The sequence below is a fragment of the Mesoplodon mirus genome, assembly GCF_964341445.2.
Source record: "Mesoplodon mirus genome assembly, chromosome: 4".
Lineage (NCBI taxonomy): Eukaryota > Metazoa > Chordata > Mammalia > Artiodactyla > Ziphiidae > Mesoplodon > Mesoplodon mirus.
Window position 1 is genome coordinate 75,429,162 of NC_138979.1, and position 18,450 is coordinate 75,447,611.

General features: G+C 46.0%; 1 protein-coding gene across 2 annotated transcripts in view; it reads left to right on the forward strand.

The window, feature by feature from the left end:
* IGF1R (insulin like growth factor 1 receptor) overlaps positions 1 to 18,450 on the forward strand; it is a 321,518-nt gene that overhangs the window by 262,375 nt on the left and 40,693 nt on the right. For both annotated transcript variants that reach the window (XM_082617555.1, XM_082617556.1), the window contains exons 4-8: positions 1,986 to 2,134; positions 4,887 to 5,031; positions 14,102 to 14,316; positions 16,214 to 16,340; positions 17,836 to 18,074. In XM_082617555.1, the coding sequence (XP_082473681.1) occupies positions 1,986 to 2,134; positions 4,887 to 5,031; positions 14,102 to 14,316; positions 16,214 to 16,340; positions 17,836 to 18,074 (875 nt within the window). The remainder of the gene's footprint in view (positions 1 to 1,985; positions 2,135 to 4,886; positions 5,032 to 14,101; positions 14,317 to 16,213; positions 16,341 to 17,835; positions 18,075 to 18,450) is intronic.

The following is an 18,450-nucleotide window of genomic DNA, read 5'->3' on the forward strand; positions in this document are numbered from 1 at the left end:
CAGAAATTGCTATTTGAATAAAATGTCAGGGGGAACTAAACATACACTTAACCTACAACCCAGAAGTTACACTCCTGAACAATTATCACAGAGAAATGAAAACTTAGGTTCCCACAAAGGAACACAGTTAGGTCCACAGTTATTTGTAGCAGCTTCATTTGTAACAGCCAAAAACTGGAAACAGCACAGATGCTCCACAATAGGTAAACGGCTAAGTAAACCGTGATCCATCACACCATGGAATATCAATCAACAATATAAAGAAACAAACCATTCAAACACACACAGCATGGATGGATCTCAAGGACATTATGCTGTGTGGAAAAAGCCAATCTCACAAGGTCACACACCATATGATTGCATTTATATAACATTCTCAAAATAGCAACATAATAGAGATGGAGAATAGATCAGTGGTTGCCATGAGTTAGAGATGTGGGGGCAGGGTGACTGTACAGGTAGCACAAGGGAGATGTTTGTGGTGATGGGCTAGCTGGTTGTGGTGATTACACAGGTGATAAGATGACATGGAAGTATATGCAGGCATTGTACCTGTGTTAGTTTCCTGGTGTTGATATTGCATTATCATTATGTAAGATGCAACCATTGGGGGAACCAGGTGAAGGGTACGCAGAACCTTTCTGTACTACTTTTGCAACTTTCTGTGTGTCTATAATTATTTCAAAATAAAAAGTTGTTAAAAAGGGAGGTGGGGCATCATCTGGTTTGTAGGTAAATTAGAAGCAATAAAAGACCAACAAAGAGTACTGAAGAAAAGCTGCTACCTACTCTAGAAGTGAGCATGTTGAGTGTGATGTTAGAGAAGGGAGAAACCTCCGTTGCTATGGTTGGCCCAGTTCCTTTGGAAACCTTGCCTCCTGTTCTCCCAACATGAAATAAGAAAACAGTAGGGAAATTTTATTTATCTGTAGGCTTTTAAACAAAACCCTTCATCTTTGCCTTAAATATGCAGTAAGGTTCAGGGTGGGGGGTACTTAATGCTAAGAGCTATAACTCACACTGTTTTCTTGACTGTTTTTCACTTCATGAAGTTTGAACGATCATTCAAGAACCATCATGTAAATATAGTGGCTCTCCAATTCACTGTCCTATTACAATACATCCCATAATGTTGTATCATTTATTTGTTTGGAAATTGACCCAACTTTCTGTGGTTCAGCAGCTGGATTAGTGTTTTGTCCACTGTTTACTAAATAAGGGTAGGTAAGCAGGAAAAGTGCCAGTGTCACTCACTGGTCCCTGACTGTTGGTGGTTTGTGGCATGTTCAAGATTGCATGTGAAATAGGAGCTCATTACAAAGTAATGGAAGTTCCTTGTTTTTATTGTGTATGCAGCGAAAACAACATTTAGATCAATTTACAAGTTTCTGCTAAACACTGTCAAGAAATTATTTCAGTTGTGCTTTAGCAAGAAAATAATGGATCTGTGCTATAGCACATGCCTTTTGGAATCCCTCATTGGACTTTGCTGGACCGCTGGCTGCAGGAGTTAGATTCCCGCTAGTGGCAGAGACTCTGCCGTCCCTTCGCTGTCCCTGTCCACTCTCCCCGTGGCTCCTCCAGGGTGTGCCAGCAGGGGCTACAACATCAGAGAACAGTTCTGTTCTTGGGAGCCCCTGGTGCTTTCTTTCTGCAAGGCTGTTTCTCCCACATGGGACCAGCTGGCTCACCACTCCCAGCCTATGATACACACATGCCTCAAGGGTGTATCATGTGTTTTGTCTGGAAACAGGCAGCATGCTTTTCCTTTGTAGGCAGTTTCTCCTTTTGGTTGCAATTGGAGTGGCTTATCCTGGGTAGGCTTGGGGATGAGAAACAGTGTGACCACTTGAATGCTTCCACCAGTTGCTTTTTGTAATGTGGACTGTAAAGACACCTAGAATAAAAGCATATCTTTATGATTTTTTTAAATGCAAGAAGACAGACTCAGCTCTCTGTGTTTTGGGTTGGTTTATTTTCAACAGCATGTACTGCATCCCTTGCGAAGGCCCTTGTCCCAAAGTGTGTGAGGAAGAAAAAAAGACAAAGACCATTGATTCTGTCACTTCTGCTCAGATGCTCCAAGGATGCACCATCTTCAAGGGCAATCTACTCATTAATATCCGACGCGGCAGTAAGTATTCCATCTCCCTGGAAGAGAGGGTCAGATCTCTTGGTTTTCTTTTGTTGATGCTTTTCCTACTCATCCATGACTCACAACTGAAATATGGGCCTAGAAAAACAACATGGTGCGTAAGCCTCATGCTCAATGCCCCTCCTTTGAGTTTCCCTCAAAGATAAAAAACAGATTGAAAGGCCGTCTGATTTTTAGCCATTGGCAACAGCGTTTATTTCTTCAGAGGGTCATCCCTCATCTTTCTTAAGTCACATCTTACGCAGAATACACACATCCTAACACGTACAAACCCCAGAAGAGACTGATGGATCAAAGGTATGACTCAGCAGTCTCCAGCTGGAGCCAAGTCCACAGAGCTTTAAGTCCAAAGAGTCTTGGTTACTTGGATATATTGAAGATCCTGAGCAAGGCAAGAGTTTAATGATATCACTTTAAAATTGTATTCAGTCCAAAAGTGGCCGATCTCCAAATTTATTTCTGAGAACCAAAAGAGATAAAAGTATATATATGTCATCATGCATTTAAAGCTTCAATCTCACCCTCTACAGAATCCCCATTATTTGCAGTAGATGGTGTTCCTGGTAATTGCATTTGTGTGAAGCATTTCCTGTTGACTTATTTGGTGATACTTTCAGTTCTGATCTGTAATTGACAGGGGCTTCTAGTAACGGTGCCTTAAATTCTCCACCACTGGAACCACTTGGTGAAGGTACTGATAATTTTGTAAGCTAGGAGAAATATAATAAGAAGAAGTTGAGGTTGAAAGGAATTTTTTTCTAAATCCTTTTGTGAAGAAGTTTTTTTCTTTTTTTTTTATAGCTTGAGGGGCAAAAATGACCTATTTATTCTGTGCATTTACTTTTCCTTAATACTATTTGTACAATGAGTGAGCTCTATTCTTATGGTTTAGAGATGGCAGCAACAAGTTTTCTGCTTAGTTCTTTTGAATTTTTGGATAGCCCTTGATTTTCACAACACCTTTCACTCCTCTACAACAGAGATAACTTTGTTTCCACACACCTAGAATTTTCTTACTTTCATGGTATTCTGAAGTTTTATTCTTTTTGCACTTTCTAGATTTCTTAATTTTTAAAAAAGATTTCCTCATTCCCTAGAACATATCCTTTAAATGGCTAACCCTTCTTTTTTTCTTATATTCCTATCTTCAAGATAAAAATTTAATCCATGGATTAAATCCATGGAGAAGTATAATTTGAGAAGGAATTGGTACATATTTGTGCATGATGATGAAATGTGCCTTCCAGTTTATAGCCACCACAGGAGATAGGTTAGACATCTCATTGGAAAGGTCCTTCCTCAGCCTTGACTAGAAGGCATGAGTCCTGCCCCACATTTATTTATTATTATTTTTATAAATAAATCTTTCAGATTTTGACCATGAGGATTTTTTAAATTTTATTTATTTGTTTGTTTGTTTATTTATTTATTTATGTTTTGGCTGCGTTGGGCCTTTGTTGTGGTGCGCAGGCTTCTCTCATTGCAGTGGCTTCTCTTGTTGTGGAGTGTGGGCTCTAGGCACATGGGCTTCAGTAGTCATGGCACGCAGCCTCAGTAGTTGTGGCTCGCGGGCTCTAGAGTGCAGGCTCAGTAGTTGTGGTGCACGGGCTTAGTTGCTCTGTGGCACGTGGGATCTTCCCGGACCAGGGCTTGAACCCGTGTCCCCTGCATTGGCAGGTGGATTCTTAACCACTGCACCACCAGGAAGTCCCCCGCCCCACATTTAAAATTCAGGATCTTTTCCTTGAAACATCAACTGCAGGCAACCGCTAGTCTTTACAACTTGAATTTCTCCTTCATTTCTCTTGGAAAACCATCAAGCTGTACATAAATGTAGGGTGTTACCCTGGAGGACAGTACACTTATTCTTTGATGTTTATCAATTGAAAGCAAGATAGAACCTTTTATTAACTAAGCCTTCACAAATCATGCACAGTAAAATTCTGTTAGTTGAACCACACCCAATTCATTATAGTATGTGTTACAATTTTGGCATAAGTTGAACTGAAGTTTATGTCTTTTATTTACTATGAGAAAAAAATAGGCTACAAAATTAAAGGAAATACACTGTTTATACATCTTGTCATTTTTACACATCTATTAGCAACGATGTTCCCAACTATTTTATATCTGTGAGAATTATGACTGTGCATTATAGAAAACATAGAAGCATAGAAATGAATTTTTAAAAATTACCTGCCGATAACCACTGTTAACGTTTTGGTACATTTTCTTCCAGTCTTAGTAAGATGGAAGCTTTAAATATAGATCCCTGTATCTTAGGAACTAGAAATGTGGCAAAGGCAGTTCCTAATGAGACTGAGGAAATGTTGTTTATTTAGTCATGCCCTTGTACTTTGGAGGCAGCACTGTCTGTTGACAGAGCATATTAAAGAAGTTCCCTAGATGTGCCCGCCTTTGCTAATTGGCAGTCTGGTGTTTATGATATTACATTCTGTTAATCAGCCTGGGAGCTGCAGTACCCAGCCTTCTAGAAACTCCCGTTCCCTGGCCTTAGGGGCCCCATCTCAGGCGAGGGTGTTGAAAGCCAAGCTTAGGGAAACGCATTTTTGACAAGGGACAAGGGTCCCGTGAAGCCCGAGCACCTCAGTGGCACCATGAAAACAAGACCCACACTGAATTTCTCTCCACATGTGTTCGCGAGAAACCAAGTGTGTCCGTCCCGCTCACGCTTAGTGAATGCTCAGTAACACGGTCCCCCTTACTGTAGACAACATCGCTTCGGAACTGGAGAACTTCATGGGACTCATCGAGGTCGTGACGGGCTACGTGAAGATCCGCCACTCCCATGCCTTGGTCTCCTTGTCCTTCCTGAAGAACCTTCGCCAGATCCTAGGAGAGGAGCAGCTAGAGGGGTAAGTGCTCCAAATTTCACAAGCTGACATTCTCCCACCACAGAGTAAGCAGCCTGCATTTCAAAGTTCTGTGTTTCTAAGGGAAGAGCCCTTTCTCATTAAAAAGAAAAAGTGAAAATGACAGCAGTGCGGATGCCCTGAGTAAGGACCCACCTCCTCACATAGGGTCTCGTGTAGTCACAATTCTCCATCCTCAGGACTGGATTGTGACCCATCCAGGGTTACGTGTCTGACTGTGGCCAGCAAAGCAGCAGATGGGGCTGCAGTAGGGGCTGCCAAAAGCACTGGGAGTGGGTCTGAAGTGCTTACCTCTCCATGAAATCATCATTTATGGGTCCCTTATCTGCCTCAGGGTGCTGTAGTCCGCTACGTAAAAGCCATTCCATCTTTTCAGATGTATTAGAACATCAGAGATTTGGAGGCATATGAACAGTTCATTTTGTTACAAAGGAATCTTGATTCACAGAATTGTTTCTATTGATCAGCTTGTAGGATTTGTGCTACTGATAGAATTTTTGCCTTCTGCAGAGAACTGCTTTGTGATAAGGGTTTTAAACTAGCCGGAGGCCTTTCACCAGAGGAGGAATAAAAGCGGGTGCTTCCTGCACGCGCAATTTCTCTCCAGCACTTAGCCCAGGTGTTCCTTTGCATACATGCTTCTCTTCACCGACCCCCCCCCCCAACCCCGCTTTAAATACAGCTCTTGCCTGGTTTTAAGCTAATGCTTTGAAATAAAAGGAGACGTCCATTAATGAGTTAATTCCTTCTAAAGAGAATTTGGGGAAATAATTTAGGAGAGCAAGAGGTGGGAAGGTCATGAGAAAGGTTGTCCTTGCTGATTTATGTGCCCCGACTGGATAAAGTTACCGCATAAGGGTTTCCTTACAGCCTTCCTGCTTTTTCTCAGACTCACTCTTGGTCAGTCTTAAATTCTTAAAATTCCATCATCTGATATAGCTAAAGAGAGAGGGCAGCTCTTCATTCCATCCTTGAAAAGCACACTGTCCTCCCCGCTGGGAACACTGATTCTTTAGAAAAATGTCTTTCTTTTGGTGAATCCTAGTAGGCTGCCACTGTGCCCAGACCAAGTGTCCCAGGTCACCGACATGGCAAACCGAGGCTCTGCCAATTTGAGGTGATGGTGTTACTGTTGGTTGTATTAAATTTTAAAATGAATTTTAGCACAGTTCTTTTATTTTTTTTCCTCCAAGTAGGTTTGTGTTTCTGGAAACCCTGGTGTTGGTAAGCACTTTTGCTTTGGCGTATTGGTACCTGCAAGTTTTCCTGCTGCTTGAGGATACACATTCTTTTTTTTTTTTCCAGGCTGAGCAAGTGATATACATAGAGGGGAAAGCTAACAGGAGAGTTTCATTAATTTTTATTAGGAATTATTACATGATGTGATTACCTTTCAGTTGTGTGTTAACTAAAAGTATTATGCACTTGAGTGTAGCTGAAAATTAAAGTGTGATTTTTATTTGCAAGAATATTTATGATGTATTTCTCATTATCTGAATCACGTGTAAAACCCAAAGTCCCAGTGGGGTCTTCTTACAGATGTATGTCATTGCTTAGGTGCTTGGGCCACTTCCAAGCTCAGCTAAGCTTCAGGCCCCTGCCCTGCTGATAGTACTTTAGATGTCAGGGAAGGGCAATGGTGAACCTGCTGCTGGTTAGTAGCCCTTGTAGCTCTGAGGATGCTGGGCTTCTAGCCTTGGATTCCTGCCTGCCATTGTTTGGAGGCTCTCTCTTTAGATAGAGCTTGAGAACCTTGCCTCTCTTGATGGGAGCTGTGTTCTCTCAGCTGCCTTCCTCACCCATGACCAAAAATGTATGGGTCATCCTCGCTTGTGATGAATACCCCTGCTGGCTTTGTATCAGGTGTGACCAGTAGCAACAACTCAATTCTGTATTTCTCAGATTTAGGAAGAGGGTTAGGTCCAGCCCCTTTGCCTACTCCCCTCACTCCTGTAAGAAGGGAAGAGTCACACAGATACAGAGAACAAACTAGTGGTTACCAGTGGGGAGAGGGAAGGAGGGAGGGGCAATTTAGGAGTAGGGGATTAAGAGGTACAAACTATTACATATAAAATAAATAAGCTACAAGGATATATTGTACAACACAGGGAACATAGCCGATATTTTATAACTATAAATGGAATATAACCTTTAAAAATTGTGAATCACTGTGTGTACACATGCAACTTATATAATATTGTACGTCAACTATACTTCAATAAAAATAAATAAATTTTTAAAAAGAATGCAAAATGAGCTGTAAAAAGAGACAGTCTTCTGCTCAAACCTGAAAAAAAAGAAAAAAAAGGGAAGAGTCAGAGGGAGGAAGAGAAAAAAGGTAGATGATAAATAGATAAATGCCAGCAGTGCTGAGCAGAACTTGCAGAGTGCTACAGGGAAAGAAAAGACACATGCCATGGGCGTGAAAAAGAGTCAGGTATCTGATTAAGAAGATCAGACAGGGGACTTCCCTGGCAGTCCAGTGGTTAAGACTTTGCCTTCCAATGCAAGGGGTGCGGCTTCGATCCCTTGTCGGGGAGCCAAGATCCCACATGCCTCCTGGCCAAGAAACCAAAACATAAAACAGAAGCAATATTGTAACAGATTCAATAAAGACTTTAAAAATGGTCCACATCAAAAAAACCTTAAAAAAGAAAAAAACAAAAACAAAAGAAGAAGAAGATCAGACAGGCTTCTGAGAAGAGGTGGCTTTTGAGATAGGCCTTGGAGGGTTTCCAGAAACAGTAAGCAGAGGGTAAAGAAAGGCATTTCAGGACAGGCGGCAGCAGCAAAGGCAACGAGTTGGGGCATCCTGGGACCTGTTTGGCAAATAATACTGGAGAGGTAGGTGGATGAGAATTACGTAAGCTGTTACGCACCCAGGTGTGGAGGTTATAATTTGGATAGGCAGTGGAACCTTTTCAGGGCTTTTGAGTTACCGGAGTGTCAGTAGAACATTTCACTTGAGTGTGCTTTTGGTGTAAGCCAAGATGACTTTTACCCCACGGGTTCCCACACTTTGCTGTACATTAGAATCATCTGGGGGCTTTTAAGAAATCCTGATGCCCAAGATGCACTCTATCCTAATTCAATCAAAATGTTTGGGGTGGGGCTTCCCTGGTGGCGCAGTGGTTGAGAGTCCGCCTGCCGATGCAGGGGACACGGGTTCGTGCCCCGGACTGGGAAGATCCCACATGCCGCGGAGCGGCTGGGCCCGTGAGCCATGGCCGTTGAGCCTGCACGTCCAGAGCCTGTGCTCCGCAATGGGAGAGGCCACAACAGTGAGAGGCCCGCACACCAAAAAAAAAAAAAAAAGTTTGGGGGTGGGATCCAAGCATCATTGCTTTTCAAAATATCCCCAGGTAATTTCAATATGCAGCAAAGATTGGAAACCACTACTTTACCCCTTTATTCCTTCTTCTCTGAAGCATATCCCCAAAACCCTTTGATTTTTTTGCCTAAATATTTTCTTGTCACACTGTTCCTTAAAGTATGATTTTTCTTGTACCTCTCATAACCAATGAGAATATAAGTAAGTGCTTCCATTTTGTTCAGTGGGAAGAAAGTTTTGTAGCCTTTTGTTTTGGTGTAGAACAGACAAATTTGTAGTACAGAGATCCTTTGTATGTGTCACCCTTAGCTTTCCAAACTGGAACTGAGACCCATCTCCAAATGTCTCCTGAGTAGCCCAGACCACGGAGTCAAGTCCAGAGTATGAAATTCAAGAGCGTTACCTGGATTAGACCTCTTAGTCCTCACTCAGAGTGAGCTGATTCTGGAATTTGATGTCCACGCTGGTGACAGACATAGGCAAAATCACATCGGAACAGACAGCAGGGCTGCTGGTCTCTGGAGAAAGGGGCCGGACAACATAGGCAGTCTTCAGTTTGTCCAAAAGAATTCAGATGGCCAAGGCTTCCTTGAGGACATTACTCTGTGTAAGGTGATGTGTTTCTGGAGTAATAACCTTAGACATTAAGAAGATCAAGGTTGGGCTTCCCTGGTGGCGCAGTGGTTGAGAGTCCGCCTGCCGATGCAGGGGACACAGGGTCGTGCCCCGGTCCGGGAAGATCCCACATGCCGTGGAGCGGCTGGGCCCCTGAGCCATGGCTGCTGAGCCTGCGCGTCCGGGGCCTGTGCTTTGCAACGGGAGAGGCCACAACAGTGAGAGGCCCGCGTACTGGAAAAAAAAAAAAAAAAAAAAAAAAGAAGGTCAAGGTCATGCTATTTTGGAAGGAAATGGATTTTGGAATACACATGTACAAGATTCCTGTGAAATGGCTAATTTTTTAGCACTTGAATAAGAAAGATAATATTTCTGTTCTCTGAAAAAATTTCCTTATTTGAACAACCGTATTTTGTGATACATCAGATAAATGAATTAAAATTTCAAATTAGTTGGTGCCACCAAGGATTGTTGCCCTGAAAAGAATAAGAGTAGATGGAGGTGATGGGTTATAAGAATTGGAATTCTTGGATGCATGTTCCCACCACTTGACTGCAGCACTTTGTGCTTTATTCTGCCTTCTTGCAACTCTAAGATTAGGTTGCAACATGGCTATACTTTAACACTTCTTCCAGACTTCCAAAAAATATACACTCAAACATGTGACTCAGCAGTTCCAGGTTCTACCCCAGTATCTACCCAAGAGAAATGAAAATGTGTCCACACAAGACTTGTATGTGATTGCTCATAGCAGTGTTATTCATGATACCAACCCCCCACCACCACCAAAATACCCCACTGGAAACAATCCAAATGTCCATCAGCAGGTAAATGGATAAATAAAATGTGGCACAATTACTGCCCAACAATAATGTAACAACATGAGTGAACCTCAAAAACATTAGGCTAAGTGAAAAAAAGTCAGACACAAAAGGCTACACATTTTGTGATTCCATTAATATGTGCTTTGTAGAAAAGGCAAAACTATGGAGGCAGAAAGCAGATCAGTGAAGAGCTGGGGATGGAATTGGAGATTGACCACCATCGGGAATGAAGAACTTTGGCATGACGGAAATGTTCTGAAGCTGCATCGTGGTGATGGTTGGACACCTGTATGAATTTACTGAAGCTTCTGGAACTGTACACTTATAATGAGTGAATTTTTTTGGTAGATAAATTATACCTCAGTAAAGCTGTTTTTAAAACCCTCAAAGAGGAAACGTTTTCGGAGTATCTGTTTGGTGCCTGGTGCCACTTGAATATAAATTCCCACCCTTGCTGAACCTCCGAGGCTGGTGTAAATATTGAACTTTGGGGGAGATTGGACGTGGTATAAAGCAATCCGTTGCAGACACGTTGGAGGCAGCATACGTGAAAAGACCAAATCCTGCATCAGTTGGCTCGGCTGCTGGAGACAAGCCCCCATGTGCTGGGTTCTGATGCCCCCGAGGGACCGCCCGAAAGAGGCCATGGTTTTTTCTTTGAGAAATGAAAAGGACTAATGATTTTTTTTTCCAATTTGTCAGCAAAGTTTGGAAAGGGGGGAATGTCCCTTCCTGCCCCCATGTGCTGGAGACCCCACCCTCAGCCCCATCTGTCCCAGGTGGGGAGAAGCCAAAGAAATACCTTGCCTAGAGTTATTGCTTAGTGAGAGTGGAGATGACGCTCCACCCCGATCTTTGGATTCCCACGTGCAGTGGTCCGAGCCCTGGACCCGGGGCTGTCTTCTAAGTACCACTCGAATCCCCAGCACTTCGCCTTCGTTTGCATCCCCATCCTTCCTGCCCTTCATTCGAGCAGGCGGGGAGGTGGTGGTGTTGACAACTCAGAAGTAGGACAGCCCTGAGACTGGAGCCATAAATAAAACAGTTAGGTGTATAGTATGTGCTGGGCGTTTAGAATATTGATGCAGATAATATATAGATGTCCTCGAGGAGATAACCTCCCACATTGGTCTACATTTTGGCAGATGGGGCCCACCCAAGCGTAGAAACAAACATTTCTTGCAACCTTGAAGAGAGCTGGGGCCAGGATACCAATATAGATAAAACCCAGGCACCAGGGAGCCTGTGTAAGGGACAGAAGAATAAACAGATTTTTTTAAAAATATGTTTTGAATGTAAAGGCAGTCAGCTTAGAAACAATTAGGAAATCACATTACAGAATAATTGACTTAAACAGGCTTTTCCTTTAGGGAACAATAAAATCTAAGTGTGTCTATGTGTGTGTTGAAGATATGCAGACAAGTTTCTGCCTTTTACAGGCTCTTAATCCTCACCTGATCGTGGAAGGAATGTGTGGGCAGCCGGGCTTCCAGCTGGGGTTGGGAAAACAAGAGCAGTATTGACAGACACCTCGTGAATGGCTTGATTATCATTGTGTTGAGGGTTTCACTTTTATTTTTCTGTCGCTTACACAAGCTCCATAACGCCCGGGTTTTATTGATATTGGTATCCTGGCTCCAGGGCTTCTCAGTGTTGTAAAAAAATGTTTATGTTTACTGTAAAAAGATAATCTTGCTTTTCAAAGTGATTAGTCACATACACAGAATTTCAGTGTGCCTGCCATTCATTTGTCAAATTCCTGATTTATAATTCATGCTCCCTCCCCTGGGGAGAAGCATGTTTTGTTCAGAAGGTATTTTCGGTGCGGTTATGTTCTCTGTTAGTGAAATTAGTTTACTAAAATAAAAGCCTCATCCTAGGTTGAGTCAGCAATTTGACCTGGGTAATTGGCCTTTACTCCCGGCCCAGAGCTTTCTGCACCAACAAGGAGATTTTGTCCCGTGTGGCCTACTTGGGAACCTGGGAGCAGCCAGACCCACGGGGTTCGTGTTGATGCTGCAGAGTGGCCTTCAGAGCTGGGAGTATTCCGAGGGCAAGAGTGGCCTATGATAGGAGGCATCTGCCTCCACCTTGAACCCCTCCTCCGGTTGTATAACTCTGCGGACACCCCTTCTCCCGGCAGCATCACCTGCAGCCTGGCAGTGAGGGAGCAGATGGGGGGGCACTGTGGACCCCACCTTCCACATGCCACGCCACCCTCGTGCACACACGAAGTGCCACGCCACCCTACGTACCACTCTTGTGGTACGTAGCCCAAGTCTAGATTCCTTTGGACAATGTCTTACGTTCCTTTTCCAGCAGATGCTGGGGAGTGAGCTCTTGCTGAAAGGCAAGGATTTGTTGACTTGCCAGGTTTTTTTTGCCTGGTTTGGTGGCCGTGAATGTGTCGAGGCCTCAGGTGGGTTTGTGAGGAGCCTGGCTTGGTTTCTGAGGTGCTGCCTCTGGACTCATTGGCTCATTGCACCCCTGTGTGGGCAGGATCCTCACCCCTACCCCCAGCACCTGCGCGGACGTGACCCGGTGCTCGTGGAGGGACTGGGCTTCAGGCTGAGGGAGAGATCCACCTCAGCTCAGTAACTCCTCCTGGGCCCTTAAAACTGACAGGGAGCTCATATGACACCGTTTGGGCCCCTTGTTGTCCAATAAGTGAGTAAATGGAGCTACAGAAAGCACTGAGTGACCTGCCTGTGGCTGTGCAGCTCATAAACGGCATTGATAGTCCTGGACCCCTGTCTCTGAATGCCTCATGAATTCCCAGGGAAATGTACAGGTGGGCTTCACAGCACTGGAACCATAGCTTTTGCTTTGCTCTCAATGAGTGAGACTCAGGCTGTGGACTGACCGGCGGGTAGAGTCCTGGTAGAGGTCCTGGTCCGGGTGTAAGTGAACCTCACCAGATGCACAGAGGTGCCCAGTGAACACCACCCGGGGCAGAGGAGGTCTCTGGGCTTCTGTCTGGGCTGTCCCAGCTCTGGGAAGAAGGTTGGGATCCTTTCCTTCTCTACTATTTATGTGTTGGATCCCTGAGTGGGTCCTAGAAATAGCTCGAAATGTGGCACCAGTTCTTAGACTCAGTTTTGTAGAAGGTGCTTGAGTAAGCCCCAGAAGGAAACAGGCTGGGGGATAGGAGGGGGAGAAGGGTCTGAGTTCTGTGGGGAGCAGACCTGTCAGCACAGAGGACTCAGATGGCATCTGTGACCCTGCCTGCCTGGTTTACCAATGGACCCAGACAGAAAGGACCTGCAAGGCTCTTTCTCCAGACCCCAAGCTGGAGCTGTCTGCTCTCTTGCCTCCCCGGGTATGGGTTTGTCTCTGGGTGGCCAGTGCTAGTGGTTGCCGATGCTGGCTGTCCCCCCACCTCTCCTTCAGAAGCAGCTGGGTCTGCTGCTTCTGTGTCCACCCACTGGGAGCAGGACCGATGTCTGACGTGGTCGGCTTTGGACCTCCAGCCCCTCGGTGGTGCCCAGCGTCTGTTAGACCAGTGCTTCTCCAAGTGTGGTCCCAGCATCACCTGGGCGCTGGTTAAAAATGCAGATTCTCAGCCCACCCAGACTTCCTAATGAGAAACTCCTGGGGTGGGGCTCAGCCCTCTGAAAATAAGCTTTGTGCACCCTAAACTTGTTGGACACTGAGTTGCTGTTGCCTGGATGGGTGGCCTGGGGGAATGCCCATTGGGGGCCATTTATCTTCCCCCACCTTCCCCGGGGACTTCGGCTGAGGCTTTTCAGGGTGGGGTGAATCTGGAGGAGGGAGCTGACCCAGGGTTGGTCCACCCCCGAGTCTGTCTCCCTGTCCCATTCTCTCTCCTACCCCGTCATATGCTGCTGACAGCACGGATGGGATGGGATTTACCCCCAAGGATAACGGCAGACTTTCTACAGCAAATTTGTAAGCTGTTCCGGTTGAGTAGCAGAGCATATCTGTTCTCCCATGGACTGATTTCAAGCTTATTGTACATACTCTGCTTCAGAGAAATAACCAGAGGCATTTCTAGGGAATGATTTGAGTAGCATCCTCCAGTGTGAGAAGCATTATTGTTGGTACTAGGGGTCATCAAATTAATTAGTGTTTTATCTATTTGATATTGTCCTTGAATCATATCGTTGCTATTAACAGTGACTGTTCTTTCTTAGATACCATTAATAACTACATCTCTTACCCGCAAAGGCAGTGTCTTCTGGAGCTTTGTGGCGAAGAGGCACAGCATGGGGTGTCTGGTGGCAAAGGGCAAGGGTGCTGATGCTGATTTCTGTGCTTCTAGGAATTACTCCTTCTACGTCCTCGACAACCAGAACTTGCAACAGCTGTGGGACTGGGACCACCGCAACCTGACCATCAAAGCTGGGAAAATGTACTTTGCTTTCAATCCCAAATTGTGTGTCTCCGAGATTTACCGCATGGAGGAAGTGACGGGGACTAAAGGGCGCCAGAGCAAAGGGGACATAAACACCAGGAACAACGGAGAGAGAGCCTCCTGTGAGTGGACCCTCCTCCTATCTACACAGCAGCTTCCATTCGTGGCCCCCTCCTTGTTTCACATGAGGCCTCCTTAACGAGCACTTTGCTCACGCGTGGATATCTTCAAAGGCAGTAGTGGGGCAGATTCATATTTGTAAATTTTCCATAGCATCTATTTGTGTGTGCTAAACATTTATAAATGTGTTCTCACTCAGATTTTAAAGAGGTGCTTACAGAATACACAGAGTTAAGTGTCTTTTATGCTCAGGCACACCGTTGGATTATTTTCTAGGGGAGAGCTGGTCCTGTCCAGCCCCGGGAGGGAGCAAGCCCGGCCCTCCGTCTCCACACAGAGTGGAGGGGAGGCCAGGGGCCCCTGTCCCTGACCTGGCCTCCACCTGGTTCCTACCACAACATGAAAGGTGGAGGGAGCCTGCCTCCCTGGATTGATACTGCTTTTTAAATTTAGAACAATATAATTATAATGTTACACTGGTTATGCAACTTCTGCTTTAAGGTTTTGCCTCTAAGCGGTGAGTTTCTCACCTAACCCTGTATGTAAAACTGCTTTTAAAAATGGTGTGGTTCTGTGTGGCTGGATCAAGTTATAAAAATAGTCTCTCCACCATCGGCTTTTGATAAGGGACAGGTATTAGAAAAGAATAATCTACGTGATCCAGGGAGATTTGCACGTGCGCTTACGGACGCAAGAGAATCTGCGAAACCATCAGCATTGGACTTCGTTTTGCTGGCTCTGGATTTACCTGGTAGACACTCGAGTTGCTCAGGAAGAGTTTTTAGAGTCGAGAAAACAGACGCAGAGCTGAAGGCCTTTCTCCCTCACATGCCCCGCCACAGCCCTCACCACATTCCCCGTTCAGACCATAGCAGAAGCGGATGCGCAGAGTGCTGTCGAAGTGTTTTCCTTAGAGTGGGCCAGTCTGACCTGTCAGGTCATGAATACAGTAGCCATTTATTTTCCCTTGAAAATGAAATCATGTTTCCTCTCTAAATAACACTTCAGCAGGAACTGCAGTGCTTTTCCCATCTCAATCCATCACGTTTTGCCCCAGAGACTTCTCAGTTTTTAACTGCCTTTAGCCTCTTCTTCACCTGCTGAGGGTGCAGTGGGAGTCGGGCAGACGCGGGGGGAAGGACAATTCGTAGGAGAGCTTTGTGTCTTCACGAGGGAGGCAGTCGTCAGTTCTTCCCGGGTTCTCACCACAGTTTGAATCAGGTCCGGGAGCACGAGGGGGCTCGGGGCAGCATCCCCGTCATGCCTCACCAGCAGAGGCTTCCTTCCCACAGAGCGCAGAAGGCTGTTCCAAGTGAAATGGGTCCGATCAGCGCTCAATCCATTCCCCACGGCGCGTCAGCGCTAGCTGGAGCCGCCAAGGCGTTCTTGTGTCCTTGCACAGGAAGGTGTCGATACCGCGTGCGGACTAAGAAAAGTTCCCCTCTGTGGCACAGCTGCTCTGTTACCTGTCTTTGGTGATTTGACGCAAGCGGGCAGATATCCACAATTGCAAGACAGGTGTCGTCATGTCTAAGAAGAGTCCACCCAGCATCAAGGTCCACTCTCACCTTCCCCAGCCCCTTGGGTGGCCTGCATCTTAGGGAAGAGCAGAGAGACAAGGCCACCTTGCTCCATCCAGAGGTCCTTCTCTTCCAGGTTAGGAATCACTCCAGGGCCACCAAGTGTACTAGAGCAAAGGACCGAGCCCCTTGGAGGCCACGTAGCACAATGTTTGGATCCTTAGTAGAAACAAGAGAGCCACTGAGAAGTCCAAAAAGGGACTTTGCAAATACAGACAGCTTTGGGGGAGAGGGCCATAGTACAGGGCAGGGGACCTCTCAGACACGTGGAGGGAAAGGACATAGATGGGTGTCACTCATGGATGTGCCTCTGCCCCAGGTGAAAGTGACGTCCTGCACTTCACCTCCACCACCACGTGGAAGAACCGCATCATCATCACCTGGCACCGGTACCGGCCCCCTGACTACAGGGACCTCATCAGCTTCACCGTCTACTACAAGGAAGCGTGAGTGTCTGTGCTTGGCGACGTGTTGGCAGGACTTCATCCTCGCCACCCTCCTGTCTGTCATGTGACATCCGTCACCACCAGTGACAGCTACAAACAAAAAAGTGTTAGCTTGAGGCCTTTCATTCTTCAGTGGGTGATTAGAGGTGCTTGAATAAAATAAGTCCAAAGGGGAAAACTTGTTTTGTGGAGAATTAGGTCAGTCCAAACATTCATGAATGGGGATGGAAGGCCTGGTTGCAATATCATTGCAGCCTTGGTCCCCCTAATCCATAGTCTGGGAACACCCCTCAGGATGCTCGGCTCCCCTTGAGGTGACCTCCAGGTGGGTCCATCATCTGTTCTGGTCACTCTATCTGTGGCCCCTCCCAAGGTGTGGCCTTCTGCTCTAGGTCATAAGCCCTCCAAAGAAGGGACGAAGAATGGAGAAAGACTGACCTTCACGTCTCAAACCTTTCAGAATTTCTCCCAAAATCTACTGGGGGCTTTTCTTGTGCTTTCAGAGGACGTTTGCCTGCCTGGGCAGCCAGGACATCCCTCCAGCTGGCAGCTCTTCTTGGTCTCCCCCTTCCTCCCTGTGCCTCCTGTATCCAGGTGGTTCCCCCAGGCCTCTTAGTCACCCTCCTCACTCAGGTCCCACCTTGATGCCATAGGTCCCTTTCCCAGGTGCTTGGCTTCCCCGGAGCTGGAACCAGAGCCACCAGTGGCAGCATCTGGTACCCTTTGCCCCTGCTGGAGCCGGGGCCCTGGGAGTGCCCTTGCCATGAGAAAAGCAGGATGCGGGATTATCAGGCATTCATTGTCCCTGCACATGGGAGTCACTCATCTTCCATCACAGCGACAGGGAGGGGTGTGTGAATGTCTGTTTCAGAAGCCAGTGTCTGTCTGGCCCTTTCATCTGAGAGGCGTGGAATCCCTGCCCAACTCCGCATCTGTGCAGAACCATCATCCTCTTTAACAGTCTACCAGTGCTCTGACAGTGACGTTAGCGCCTGAGATAATCTGGAAACTAAATATTTGAATGTTATCAGATACTTAAGCAATCAGAATTGTTTGTGAACATATTAGATTTTAGAAGCTGTATTTGAGAAGCTGTTTTTCTGTAGCAAAGGCATTTTTCTCCAGAAGTTATTCTTTATCAATAATGATGTTTGCTTTAAATGACTACGCTTGTTTTTTCTTAATGGTGAAAAAATGGGGAAGAGAGGGAAAGAGCATTTGCGTATATTCTTAAGGAGCAGCATTTCCAATCCCAGTAATTATGGAACTTCCTCTTCCTGAGGCAGAGGGTTCGATTCTATAGTGTGTACAGAACTGTGAAACCTGGAGTCCGGTGGCTTAGTTTTATTCTTCTATAAAGATCTAATTGATGATTCGTTTTATCTAGAATTCCCATTATAGAAAGTGTCACGTGGGAGGCCCTGGGGGGAGGTTTCTGAGAGCTTTGATGTCAGCGGCCTAAAACATTCTCTGAGCTTCATCGATTGTGTTTCAGACCCTTTAAAAACGTCACAGAGTATGACGGGCAGGATGCCTGCGGCTCCAACAGCTGGAACATGGTAGATGTGGACCTCCCACCCAACAAGGACGTGGAGCCCGGCATTTTACTGCATGGACTGAAGCCCTGGACACAGTATGCCGTTTACGTCAAGGCTGTGACCCTCACCATGGTGGAGAATGACCACATCCGTGGAGCCAAGAGCGAGATCTTGTACATTCGCACCAATGCTTCAGGTATTCACGCACCATCCCCGCCGTCCCGCGCCTCGTCAGCTCAGGGTCCTCTCTCATGACAAGATGTAGTCAGAGGGCTGACACTGAGCTGTGCCTGTTGTCTCTCCCTGTCCTGGGCCAGTCTGTCTTTTATTTGTCTGTCTTGTCAATATATAATACTGTATCATATTTCTTTCCCACTCCCAATACCCTAGCCTCTTCCGGGCCATCTTCTGGACTTAGTACCACCTTCCATTATCATTCTGACTGTCCTGGACCAGTGAGCTCAGGTCCTCCAGGGTGCTGGGTTGGTCTCATTGGGAGGCCCAGACTGGATACGGTCCTCTAAGGCTGCCCTTCTTGTTTATTTGGACAGTTGGACCTCTGGGGACTGAAA